This window comes from Carassius auratus, chromosome 50 (assembly GCF_003368295.1).
Source record: "Carassius auratus strain Wakin chromosome 50, ASM336829v1, whole genome shotgun sequence".
Classification (NCBI taxonomy): domain Eukaryota; kingdom Metazoa; phylum Chordata; class Actinopteri; order Cypriniformes; family Cyprinidae; genus Carassius; species Carassius auratus.
Window position 1 is genome coordinate 19,405,560 of NC_039292.1, and position 14,044 is coordinate 19,419,603.

Genomic DNA, 14,044 nt, shown 5'->3' on the forward strand with positions numbered 1-14,044 from the left:
TTCAGCTAACTGTGTCACCATCAAAACAACCATGCTTTCTTAAAAAACTGCAGAGAAAAAGGCCTCAGTCTGAGAAATCCAGCTAACTGCTTGTTTCTAGGCAACAAGAGCCTGTCTCTATATCGACCGAGTAAAAGATAGATGTCAGAACGTGGGTTAAAGAGGATAAAATCATTATATATATATATATATATATATATATATATATATATATATATATATATATATATATATATATATATATATATATATATATATATTAAAATAATTAATAATAAAAAATACAATGTTGTTACTGAGTTTTCATTCGTGAGTGATTAATTTATTTGGTCTTCCTTATGATCTTCCCAAACCCCTTCCATTCGCCCTTTCCTCAGGAGACCGCGATGTTGAGCACCACAGACAGCGACCCGCCTTTCCAAGGGTCCGTTGCCACGGTAACGGACTGCGGGCAGGGAGGGGGTGCATGATGCTGCAGCCTGCAGCCTGTAATTTGATGCACAGAAGTGAGGCTCAGCTCCTCAGATCCAGGGATCTCGTATAGCTGTGCAGACACACACACTGTATAATGCAGAAATGTATAATACTTTATGACTGTCTTTTTATGATAGGAGAAATTGTGATGAACATGTGTGATTGATATGTATATTTGATCTCCATTACACAGAGTATGCCCATTACAAAGAGCATGTGATGTGAATCACTTCACTCTGCCCTCTGGTGTCTTTTGTCTGATATGTGGTTTGGGTTTCACAGACCAGTGCAGATATGGGAAAGCTCATACGTAAGCAGCTGAGGTGGGAGGGGGCACAGAACAAAAGAGGCGGGTGGGGCCGAGCTTGTCACGTGATCTGTGTAACTGAACCACAAGGTGTCACTGCTCACCATGCAGTTAGACACTAAAACACTGCATACTTACAAATTCAAGCTCATTTATTATTTTAAAGCATGATAAATCATGATTTAAATGCGGATTTTAATAAATTTTTATTTTTTTTTTATCTAATGAGATGTTTCGTTCTATTTAAGTATTTGGTGTTGTGATGCATCAATTTTAGAATTGTAAACTTTATAATATTATTTGAAAATAATAATAATAACAATTATTATTACTATTATTATCATTATTAGTATATATTTTATTATTATTATTATTATTATTATTATTATTATTATTATTATTATTATTATTATTATTATTATTATTATTATTATTGGTGGTGGTGGTGGTGGTACTTATTAACATCATTAGAAGATGTACTGTGCACTGTGAAGGAAATTATGCAGTTCTGCAAAATCGCTGTGAGTGGCGCTACAATACTAATCATAGCTAACAGTTCTGTTGAGCAGGTTCACTTCGTGCGCTGGCGTGTCAGACATCACTCTGGCTTTGAACAATGAACAACCACGACGATTTTAGATGGGTCTGTTAATGTGGAATTGCATAAGTGACTTGACCGCATTTGTTTAAAACCATTTTCAGTGGTGTTCAGAGGAAGCATGGAAAGCAAAAATAAAATAATATGGATGAGCAAGATTCTTTATCTGATATGTCTGCTGTTCAATTCCGGAATAAATGCTACCCAGATAAACTATTCCCTTCGTGAAGAATCAAAAACTGGAGTCACTGTGGGGAACATTGCAAAGGACTTAGGGATTGATCCGGCTTTAATGGACAACAGGAATCTACGTATGGTTGCGGGGACAAAGCAAGAGCTCTTTCGGGTAAATCATGAAGACGGCGCTTTGTTTGTGAACCAGAGGATAGACAGAGAAGAGCTGTGCGCTAAAACCAACCCATGTCTTATTCATCTCAAAGCAGTGATAGAAAATCCACTCGAAATGCACCAGATATCAATTGACATTATCGACGTCAATGATAATCCACCTTCTTTTTTGGACGAAAACCATAAATTGGAAATACTTGAATCTGCAATAACAGGGTCACGATTTCAGTTAGAAACTGCTCACGATCCGGATATAGGCTCAAACGACTTGCAATCATATAAACTGAGCCAAAATCTTTATTTTCGTTTAGAAACGGAAGACATGGGAGACGAAGGTAAGATTCCTGTTCTCATTTTACAAAAACCTCTTGATAGAGAGACACTCGCAAGACATTACCTAATATTAACTGCGACGGACGGTGGCAAGCCACAGAAATCTACTTCTGTAAATATTACTATTGTTGTGTCGGACATCAATGATAATGCCCCAGTTTGTGATAAGCAAAAATACACCGTGACAGTAAAAGAAAATGCCCCTGAGGGTACATTTCTGCTGCGCGTTAATGCTTCAGATTCAGATGAAGGACTGAATGGAGAAATCGAATACTCTTTACGGAACAAGTTCAGGAATGGAGCTTCTGAGGTTTTTGATTTGGATAGTTTAACGGGGGAATTAAAGATAAAGGGTGGGCTAAATTTTGAGGAAAGGCAGTTTTATGAATTAAAGATACTGGCCGCGGATAAGGGCACCGTATCTTTGTCTACACAGTGTAATGTGCTTGTAAATGTTGAGGATGTCAACGACAACAGACCTGAGATTGACATCACTTCATTGTCCAGACACATTTCTGAAGATGCGCCTCCTGGGACTGTCGTAGCTTTGATGGGAGTTACAGACCTGGATTCAGGTATGAACGGAAAGATAGTTTGCTCTCTGCCTAAGGATATTCCCTTTGACCTCAAGCCGTCGCCTGATGGAAACTTTTACTCTTTGGTAACTAAAGAATACATTGACAAAGAATTGAAATCGTCTTATGATATCACTATAACAGCCAATGATTTAGGAACGCCGTCGTTAACATCAACAAGGTCAATTCACGTTGATGTCACTGATGTTAACGACAACAGTCCCACATTTGCTCAAAGACCATATACATTCTACGTGGCTGAAAACAACAAAGCAGGAATTGCCGTTTTCTCATTAAGTGCAATTGATATCGATGAAGGTGAAAACGCTCGTATATCCTATTCAATTGATCGAATGAATTCAGACCAAAGCATGACCTCTTTCCTGAGTATTAATGAGGCGAATGGAACCGTTTATTCACTGAAAAGCTTTGACTTTGAGTCTTTAAAAACATTTCAATTCTATGTTGTGGCCAAAGACTCTGGAGCTCCATCTCTGAGCAGTAACGTGACAGTGAACGTGTTTATTCTGGATCAGAACGACAATGTTCCAGTGATCTTGTATCCAGTCAGCGCTAACGGTTCTGCTGAGGGTGTGGAAGAGATTCCCCGTAATGTGAACGCAGGTCATTTGGTGACTAAAGTCAGAGCATATGACGCAGATATAGGATACAACGGCTGGTTATTATTTTCACTGCAGGAAGTTAGTGACCACAGTCTCTTTAGTTTGGATCGCTATACAGGACAGATAAGGACCCTTCGCTCATTCACAGAAACAGACGAGGCCCAGCATAAACTGCTCATTCTGGTCAAAGACAATGGGAACGTTTCACTCTCAGCAACAGCGACTGTGATTGTCAAAGTTGTGGAGCCCAAAGAGGCTTTTGCAGCTTCTGATGTGAAAAACACAGTAAAAGACGGGGAGGAAAACAACATGACATTTTATTTGATCATCACTTTGGGCTCAGTTTCAGTGCTTTTTGTCATCAGCATCATCGTGTTGATTGTAATGCAGTGCTCTAAATCGACAGACTATTCGTCCAAGTATTTACAGGATACAAATTATGACGGGACTCTGTGTCACAGCATCCAGTACAGATCTGGAGACAAACGGTACATGTTAGTTGGACCCAGAATGAGTATCGGCTCTACTATAGTCCCTGGCAGTAATGGAAATACTCTAGTCATACCAGATCGTAGGAGGAGAGATTCTGGAGAGGTAAGATGCATCCTCAATAATATTATTATTTATTTTATTTTATTTTTAAGTTTGCACGAGTGTTTACGCCTTTCAAAGTGCTGTCCTTGGTGCTGAAATTCGAGTCCATGCATTCTCACGAATTGCTTCCCTGGTGATAACGTTTCGTTTCACAGTATAACTTTTTTTTCTTCTCAAGAACATCAACTGCTATTATAACAGTGATGTAAAATTACACAATTTTCATTAGTAAAAGTACGGATACCACACCATATCACTAAATATCACTGAAGTAAAAGTAACCTCTTAAACATTAAAGTAAAAAAGCCTTTAAAAACCTTCTTAACTATCAAAAATAAAACCACATCAGCAGTAAAACCACATTAAGCTGGGTGCAACTACGTTTATCCATTGTTGTGAATATAAAAATAGCTATATTGGACTTTTAGAGTTTTATTTTTATTTTATTTTTATTGTTTTAAATGTATTTATTTTTATTGAATCTATCAGAATTTTACAACAGTAACTAGATGGTGAAGACAGGGTCCAGAAGGGAAAACATACGTAGCAGAAACCATCCGTCTTTCCCTTCTGGACTGGATCCATTCGTCTCCGGGATCTGGATATCGCAACAGTTGTAAAATGTTAAGAAATTAAATGTAAAACAACAACAACAACAATAAATAACATAAAAATAAAAACGATTGGAAGTGACGTCACTTGTGGAAGCGCAGGTGAATGAAAGTGCAAGTTCATGTATGCAGCCAGACCCTATTGCAAATGTACCAAATAAAAATAGCGAATTTAAATAAAGTGACATTTTAAATTTAGAATCAAACAAATACTAAAGCACTTAATAAAAAATTATCTCAACCAGCCAACCATTAAACATAACGATAATTTTTGCTTTAGTTCAAATCAGAATTTTACATTTACTTGTTACATGTACATTATTTTCCTTCCGTCTACGTTTTTAAATAAAGCGACTCAATCTACAAATGTGAAACGTCACAAGCTTTATGGAGTCAGCTAACTAAAGAAAGTAACATTCACACAGAAGTGTATTTTCTCCAAACCGCAGATTATATAGACAAGTTAAGTCTGTAAAATCTAAAATGTTGCTACCATCTCTTTAACGGTGAAAATCTGGCAACCACAGCTGCCTGTATTTTACCGTAAATGTCACAGATTTTCTTTTTTTATTATTATTATAGTGTAAGTAGATCGTAAAAACGATCGTACGACTGACAAAAGCGTCGTCATTTAAGTAGCACTTAAAAACCGTCGCAGATGCTCTGGAGTAATCTTAAAGCCCAAAATGCATCGTAAGAAGACAAAGTTATGAGGTCACCTGCATGACAAACGACAGATTGCACCTGTAGTTTTATTCAATCGCATACAAGGTTTTGATTGTACTTCTCTTTATTACTCTTTTATTGTTTAAAATAATTTAAAAGGAAATAATTAAAAATAAAAATAAAGAACATTTGTACAAAATTAAAATATACATAAACATATATACAACAGTGCTGATAAAACATGTCTGCAATAAACTGAAATGTATTCACTAGATAAAGTACAAATATTTGTCATCCTTAATCTATACAGTTTATAAATTAACTAAATTTAAACTTACCATATTAACCATAAGTCATTCACTTCAGAAACACTTGGAAAAACTCATAATAATTCTTGTAGTATTTCAGGGTGAGTTAACAAACACATGGCCATCAAAAACTTGTCACAATTAACACGGTTTTATTGTTTTGAGTCAATGAGCTGCTGTTGAAAACTGTTGTTCATCTTACTGGCCTCTTTAAGAAATTGTCTATTGTCTTTCAAGACATATCTCCAGCTGCACTGACTACAACCACAGACATTCTCAAACTGCTGAGGTGTTGTGGCTGTGGTCTGGACAACTTCAGATGGAGGCTAAGGCCTGAGAGAGTTATTTGGATGACTAGCAGATGGTTGGTGCTGGGAGATGGCAAATCAAACTAATAGCCAGTATTGGGAAAGTTCACTTTCTACATGAACTAGTTCAAAGTTCAATTCACAAATTTTAAAATGAACTAGTTCAGTTCATAGTTCAAACTACAACATTTTGAACTTAGTTCACAGAATGAACTAGTTCATAGTTTTTTTTTTTTCCATATGTTGCTGCGAGCTATTATTTCCCTAAATTATTGCAACATCCCATATAGAATTACAGACAGCAATTATTTTATCAGTTTTAACAATGAAGCTATGCGTCAGATTTCATCTTCATATCCAATTTTGAATCCTAATCCAAACAGGGTTTACATTAGCATTGAGGGGACAGCATTTCCCCATTGTTGTTTTAATGCTTTGTCTCCCATTCTCACCGACCTTGTCATAAACATCATAAAATTCTTTTAAATGATCATATGCCTTCTTGCTACATGCTTTTTTTTTTTTTTTTTTTTTTGATGACGCGTCACGCATGCGGCGGACGGGGGTGCGACACTGGTGGCTGGTGTTGCCAGATTGGGTGTTTTTCCGCTACATATTAAGACCCGTTTACGGTGTGTTTTAGCAGGGTTTTTGCTCTATAGAAATCTGGCACCCTATTGAACGAAGTTAACCTGAGAGAGCGTGCCGTTCACAGACACCAGAATGAACGACACGAGTAACGTTCATCAGGCATTTATACAGCACGTTCAGTTCACGTTCGCCCAAAATATGAACGAGTTCAGGCACAACACTGCTAATAGCTTCTCTGAGCATTTAATGTTACAATGCTTTGGCCTGAGTTTCTCAAAAGCATCGTAAGCTTAAGTAGATCGTAAAAACTCGTACGACTGATCTTAATATTAAGGTATTTTTTTCCCAAAAAGCATCGTAACACTTGAAAATCTATGAGTGCTGTGGAGTAATAGTAAAGCCAAATGCATCTTAAAGAAGACAGATGTATGCGGTCATCTGCAGGACAATCGGCAGATTACACCTTTAACTGTATTCAAATGCAATGTGACAATAATATAAGGATTTGATCGTACTTTATTGTACACTCTATTTTTTTTATTTATAAATGAAAAACTTAAAAAGGGCAGAAAAAATATAAATACACATCTAAATTAAATGACTGAACAAATAATAATAATAATAATAATAATAATAATAATAATAATAATAATAATAATAATAATAATAATAACAACAACAACAACAACAACAACAACAACAACAAATACTGTAGGAAATATTCTTCAAAGACTGGGTTTGCCTGGATTGACTTGCTGAGGTGCAGGAAAACCAGCCATGCATTTGACCCGGAAATAACGTCTCTCTCTCTTTCTCCCCCTGTACATAGAAAGTATATTATGTGTTGTTATGTACAGTAATATAATATAATATAATATAATATAATATAATATAATATAATATAATATAATATAATATAATATAATATAATATAATATAATTGTTATTATATTCGAGTTGTCTGGAACGCAGCATTAGGTTAACATTTCATTCTATTAGGTAACAATTCAGCACTTGACAAATGGATAGCGACTCCTAAGTAGCATTTTTTACGAAACGTGCATGAAACAATAACGATCGATCATAAAATGACTCGTAGAGAACGCTCTAAAATCAGTCGTTATGGAGAAACACAGCCCTGGTTAGCTGTATGATGATTTGATTTAAAGCAACTGAAGTCTGGTGCATGCATTGGCAGGTGGATTCTAATGTATCCTAACACTGAATTTCTTGAATTATCGGCTATATTCTCAGTTAGTCTCATGGTGTCAGTATAATACAGGAAAACCTTTTTAAATACTGTCCCTCCTCTTCGAGACGTCACGCTGTTGTTCCTCTCCACAAAAAGGCAATTCTGCTGTTGTTGAAACATAGGATACCTTGTTGTCTGCGTGGATTATGGTGAATTATTAGAAGGAAAAATTTGTATAGCATCTCGGAGATTTTGCTCATGAAGAAATCACAAGAGCAACACTAATTTGTTTTCTGATAAGCGTTTGAATCATGATGGGACACGGAGGACAAAGGAGCAGATGCGAGTGCTGGTGGATTGCTTTGTGTTTCTTTTTTCTGCTGTACTTCGAAGAGCATGTTTCAGCTCAGATAAGATATTCTATTCCGGAGGAGGTGAAAGATGGAACCGTCGTTGGAAATATTGCTAAGGATTTGGGCCTAGATATTGGTGCTTTGGCGGCCAGGCGATTCCGTATTGTATCTGGATCCAATGATGATTTTTTTCAGGTAAATCAAAACGGCGTCTTGCACGTTCATAAGAAAATCGACCGAGAGGCGCTATGTGATAGCCATAGCGCATGCGTCATAAATCTTAAGATTGTTGTAGAAAATCCTCTTGAAATACATTATATTGCAGTGGAGGTGACCGATGTAAATGACAATTCGCCCAGTTTTAGTGAACACGAGAAACGATTGGAGATTTCAGAATCGACTGCTAGAGGGACGCGTTTTCAGCTTAAGGCCGCGCGTGACCCGGATGCCGGGGTAAATTCTGTTCGTTCATACAAATTAACCCAAAATGAACACTTTGATCTAGAAGTCAGAGATCAGGGAGAAGATAAACTACCATTTTTAGTTTTACAAAAATATCTTGACCGTGAGATCAATGATGAATATAATTTAGTTTTAACAGCTATTGATGGAGGAAATCCACAAAGATCAGGAACTCTAAATGTTACAGTTGTTGTTCTTGATAACAATGACAACAGACCTGTTTTTAGCCAAGATATATATTCAACACATTTAAAAGAAAATATACAAGTTGGAACGCCAGTCGTACAGGTTCAAGCAAGTGATGCAGATCATGGCTCAAATGGAGAGGTTACCTACGCGTTTGGCAGCGACCAGCACCCAAATATATATGAAATATTTAGTTTGGATAAACTTACAGGTGACATTCGTGTGAAAGGCAATGTAGACTTTGAGGAGAAATCCATTTACAAACTTGATGTTCAAGCATCTGATAATGGCCAGCCCCCTATGAAGACAGATTGTAGAGTTGTCATAAAAATTTTAGACACCAACGATAACACACCCGAGATCGATATAACGTCACTGGGGAAAATGGTGTCTGAAGACTCCAAGCCTGGTACTGTAATTTCGCTCATTAGTGTTACCGACAGAGACACTGGTGTTAATGGAAAAGTTGTGTGCGCTCTTTCAGAAAACGTTCCATTTGAATTAAAACCGTCAGTTCAGGAAAACATGTACTCCTTAGTAACTAAAGGGAGCCTGGACCGTGAAACTGTATCACATTATGACATTACAATAACGGCGAGCGACTTGGGTCAGCCTCCACTGTCCTCATATAAAGCTCTGAGCGTGCAGGTGTCAGATGTTAATGACAACCCGCCTAAATTTATCCTAAATCCCATCGAATTATATATGATTGAAAACAACTCTGCAGGCGCGCCCATTCTCACTCTGAGTGCTTTTGACAAAGACCTAAATGAAAACTCTGTGATTTCATATCAGATTATTAAAGGGAATGGGACACAAAGTGACATGACATCTTTTCTAAACATTAATTCTGACACAGGCGCAATTTATGCACTTAAAAGTTTTGATTTTGAGACTATCAAAACCTTTCAGTTTTACGCGCTCGCTACAGACTCTGGATCTCCGTCTCTGAGCAGTAACGTGACAGTGAACGTGTTTATTCTGGATCAGAACGACAATGTTCCAGTGATCTTGTATCCAGTCAGCGCTAACGGTTCTGCTGAGGGTGTGGAAGAGATTCCCCGTAATGTGAACGCAGGTCATTTGGTGACTAAAGTCAGAGCCTATGACGCAGATATAGGATACAACGGCTGGTTATTATTTTCACTGCAGGAAGTTAGTGACCACAGTCTCTTTAGTTTGGATCGCTATACAGGACAGATAAGGACCCTTCGCTCATTCACAGAAACAGACGAGGCCCAGCATAAACTGATCATTCTGGTCAAAGACAATGGGAACGTTTCACTCTCAGCAACAGCGACTGTGATTGTCAAAGTTGTGGAGCCAAAAGAGGCTTTTGCAGCTTCTGAAGTGAAGAATGCAGTAAAGGACGAGGAGGAAAACAACATGACATTTTATTTGATCATCACTTTGGGCTCGGTTTCAGTGCTTTTTGTCATCAGCATCACCGTGTTGATTGTAATGCAGTGCTCTAAATCGACAGACTATTCGTCCAAGTATTTACAGGAACCAAATTACGACGGGACTCTGTGTCACAGCATCCAGTACAGATCTGGAGACAAACGGTACATGTTAGTTGGACCCAGAATGAGTATCGGCTCTACTATAGTCCCGGGCAGTAATGGAAATACTCTAGTCATACCAGATCGCAGAAGGAGAGATTCTGGAGAGGTAATAACCGTTTTATTTATTTATTTGCACTTGAGATTAACATTTGTCATTTGCATAATATGACGTTTTTGAAGTGCTCCTCCTTTACCCTTGTTGTCAACTCATGCTTTTTCGGCATTGCTGTTTGCATTGTTTAAAAAAAAAAATTGGGCTGATGTCAAGTTAGAGTTGAGAGTCAAAAGCTTTTATTTTGCGGTTTTGCTTGTGGAGCGCGCTTACTACGCTTTCAATCTGACGTCATATAAATGCAATTAGGTGATGTGTTCCTTCATATTCGAGCAAGTCGTTTTTAACCCCCGCCCCCATTTCATTTTAATTGATGTATTTGCCATGTGATCAAATTGTTGATTATTTGATACGTCTAAGACCGTTATTTAAAAAAAAAATCATATTCAAAAATCATTTTGTCTGACAAATATCTGCTATTAGAAATATCCGACTCAGCTTTTAGTTGAGACATTAATTAGCAAAACAGAGGGGATGTTGTTTGATTTATAAACTGAGCGAAACCGATTATTTTGAACTTGAGCTTTGCAATGTTTACTTTTAGTCTATATTTTTATTTTAACTCATTGTTATAATTTTATTATGTGTCTGTTTTTGTCTATCGGAAATATGCATATGAGAGGTTCTGTTTTCAGAATAAAAAAAAAGACAATACGTGTTTATTTGTTATTCTAACCTGATTTCACGAGAGCGCATTTCAAAGGCAAGATTTTCTGTTTCTATTTGCCGTACTGCAGATAGGTGTGTATTAAATGTACGCAAAAATGAGTATCTATGCACGCTAACACAGTGCGTATCATATACACTCAAACACTGCATATTACATGCACGTCAAAGTCAGTTTCTGCTATAAATAGCACGCAAAACACAAATATTCATTCTATTGATGTGCGTTTTCAGGAGACCAGGCTCCTTTTTTCAGCCAGAGCGGTTTTGCTTATCTGTGACATTCTTAACACACCTCATGGTGTCATTGTTGTACAGGGAAAGCAATGCATCTATTCACCCTGCCCCCATATCTAGATTGCATTTGGCATTTTGTTCTGCGCAAAGGGAAGATGATTTTTGTTTGAAGACGACTAAAGACAGAACTGCTTAGCGGTGAATGCTGCAGCTTTTTTTGTGCGTCACCTTTGTTTGTTCGTTCAAGATGAACACATAAGTATAATCTGACCGGGTAGCGGCATTTGCTTCTGGATTTCGCTGTCATTCGCAATGGAAGCTGGAGGACAAAGGCGCAAAGGGGAGTGCTGGAGGACGGTTCTCTGCTTTCTTCTGTGCTTTGGGCAGCAGATTTCAGCTCAGATAAGATACTCTGTTCAAGAGGAGGTAAAAGAGGGATCTGTTGTAGGAAATATCGCCAAAGATTTGGCACTTGATGTCAGTACTTTGATGGACAGACGGTTCCGCATTGTGTCTGGATCGGATGAAGCTCTTTTCGTGGTAAATCAAAACAATGGCGTTTTATATGTACAAAGAAAAATTGACAGAGAGGCGCTGTGTGATAGTATTGGAGCATGCTTGATAAACTTAAAATTAGTGGTGGAAAATCCACTTGAGATCCATTATATTGCCGTTGAGATAATTGATGTAAATGATCATTCCCCAACATTTACAGAAAAAGAAAAGCGATTAGAAATTTCCGAAAACACTCTTCAAGGAACTCGTTTTCAGCTGCAAGCTGCGAGTGACCCTGATAGTGTTGTGAATTCTGTGCGTTTGTACAAATTAAGTCAAAACGAGCATTTTGATATAGAAATAAGGGACAGGGGAGAAGATAAATTGCCTTTTCTGGTTTTACAAAAGCCCCTTGACCGCGAGAAAGACGCTGAGCACAATTTAATTTTAACAGCAATAGATGGCGGCAATCCGCAAAGATCAGGAACATTGAATATAACAATACTTGTTCTCGATGTGAATGACAACCGCCCTGTATTTAGTCAAGATGTTTATTCTACAACACTGCATGAAAATGTGAAAATTGGAACTTTAGTAATGAAAATTCTGGCAAGTGATTTTGATGACGGTCCAAATGGTGAAGTGTCTTACACTTTTGGAGGGGGTAACAACCAGAATATGTTACATATTTTTACCCTGGATAGAATAACAGGAGTAATCCATGTAATAGGAGAGGTCGACTTTGAAAAGACCAATGTTTATAAGTTGGATATACAGGCATCTGATAATGGGCAGCCGCCTCTGACTACAGACTGTAGAGTAATTATAAAAATACAGGACATAAATGATAATGAGCCGACCATAGAGGTGACGTCTCTATCAAAGATCGTGTCTGAAGACTCCAAGCCTGGTACTGTTATCTCGCTCATTAGTGTTACCGACAGAGACACTGGTGTGAACGGGAAAACTGTGTGCGCTCTCTCTGAAAATATTCCATTTGAATTGAAACCATCAGTTCAGGAAAACATGTACTCGTTAGTAACTAAAGGGAACCTGGACCGTGAAACTGTATCACATTATGACATTACAATAACAGCAAGTGACTTGGGTCAGCCTCCACTGTCCTCATATAAAACTCTGAGCGTGCAGGTGTCAGATGTTAATGACAACCCGCCTGAATTTATCCTAAATCCCATCGAATTATATATGATTGAAAACAACTCTGCAGGCGCGCCCATTCTCACTCTGAGTGCTTTTGACAAAGACCTAAATGAAAACTCTATGATTTCATATCAGATTGTTAAAGGGAATGGGACACAAAGTGACATGACATCTTTTCTTAATATTAATTCTGAGACAGGCGTAATACATGCACTTAAAAGTTTTGATTTTGAGACTATCAAAACCTTTCAGTTTTACGCGCTCGCTACAGACTCTGGATCTCCATCTCTGAGCAGTAACGTGACAGTGAACGTGTTTATTCTGGATCAGAACGACAATGTTCCAGTGATCTTGTATCCAGTCAGCTCTAACGGTTCTGCTGAGGGTGTGGAAGAGATTCCCCGTAATGTGAACGCAGGTCATTTGGTGACTAAAGTCAGAGCCTATGACGCAGATATAGGATACAACGGCTGGTTATTATTTTCACTGCAGGAAGTTAGTGACCACAGTCTCTTTAGTTTGGATCGCTATACAGGACAGATAAGGACCCTTCGCTCATTCACAGAAACAGACGAGGCCCAGCATAAACTGATCATTCTGGTCAAAGACAATGGGAACGTTTCACTCTCAGCAACAGCGACTGTGATTGTCAAAGTTGTGGAGCCAAAAGAGGCTTTTGCAGTTTCTGATGTGAAAAACACAGTAAAAGACGAGGAGGAAAACAACATGACATTTTATTTGATCATCACTTTGGGCTCAGTTTCAGTGCTTTTTGTCATCAGCATCATCGTGTTGATTGTAATGCAGTGCTCTAAATCGACAGACTATTCGTCGAAGTATGTGCAGGATCCAAATTACGACGGGACTCTGTGTCACAGCATCCAGTACAGATCTGGAGACAAGCGGTACATGTTAGTTGGACCCAGAATGAGTATCGGCTCTACTTTAGTCGCGGGCAGTAATGGAAATACTCTAGTCATACCAGATCGCAGAAGGAGAGATTCTGGAGAGGTAAGAATCGTTTATTAAATCTAATTGCAGTCTTGGATTTGGATATATCTGAATGTATTTTATTTTACTGGTTTGCTGCTTCTTTTTTTAGCTTTTGTTGTCTTTTCATTCTTCCATAGCATGGCTGTTTATTGTTATAATGTCTACAGACTTAAAAGTTTTTTTTTTTTTTTTTTTTGCTCATATCATGGAGGATTTCAGAGTTAAATTGAACAAATACAACAAAAGTTTATATATATATATATATATATATATATATATATATATA

The 14,044-nt window shown here is 37.7% G+C and overlaps 3 protein-coding genes across 3 annotated transcripts; all 3 read left to right on the forward strand.

Moving 5' to 3' along the window:
* The first annotated feature begins 1,413 nt into the window (after positions 1-1,413).
* Positions 1,414-5,695, forward strand: LOC113066492 (protocadherin alpha-8-like). Its single transcript, XM_026238359.1, has 2 exons — positions 1,414-3,852; positions 5,675-5,695. The coding sequence occupies exons 1-2, from the start codon at positions 1,501-1,503 to the stop codon at positions 5,693-5,695; spliced, it is 2,373 nt and encodes a 790-aa protein (XP_026094144.1). The 5' UTR covers positions 1,414-1,500.
* A 1,989-nt stretch (positions 5,696-7,684) lies between these two features.
* Positions 7,685-11,368, forward strand: LOC113066493 (protocadherin alpha-7-like). The gene is made up of 2 exons (XM_026238360.1): positions 7,685-10,200; positions 11,357-11,368. The coding sequence occupies exons 1-2, from the start codon at positions 7,840-7,842 to the stop codon at positions 11,366-11,368; spliced, it is 2,373 nt and encodes a 790-aa protein (XP_026094145.1). The 5' UTR covers positions 7,685-7,839.
* On the forward strand, positions 11,232-13,794 carry LOC113067276 (protocadherin gamma-C3-like). Its single transcript, XM_026239629.1, has one exon. It carries the CDS (start codon positions 11,422-11,424, stop codon positions 13,792-13,794), a length of 2,373 nt encoding a protein of 790 aa, XP_026095414.1. The 5' UTR covers positions 11,232-11,421.
* Positions 13,795-14,044: the final 250 nt, after the last annotated feature.

Excerpts from the sequence above, each read along its gene's own strand:
- LOC113066492 (XM_026238359.1), top strand. The coding sequence starts at position 1,501 with ATGGAAAGCAAAAATAAAATAATATGGATGAGCAAGATTCTTTATCTG. Across the intron at positions 3,853-5,674 it reads GGAGGAGAGATTCTGGAGAG|ACATATCTCCAGCTGCACTG; the intron begins GTAAGATGCATC and ends TTGTCTTTCAAG.
- LOC113066493 (XM_026238360.1), top strand. The coding sequence starts at position 7,840 with ATGATGGGACACGGAGGACAAAGGAGCAGATGCGAGTGCTGGTGGATT.
- LOC113067276 (XM_026239629.1), top strand. The coding sequence starts at position 11,422 with ATGGAAGCTGGAGGACAAAGGCGCAAAGGGGAGTGCTGGAGGACGGTT.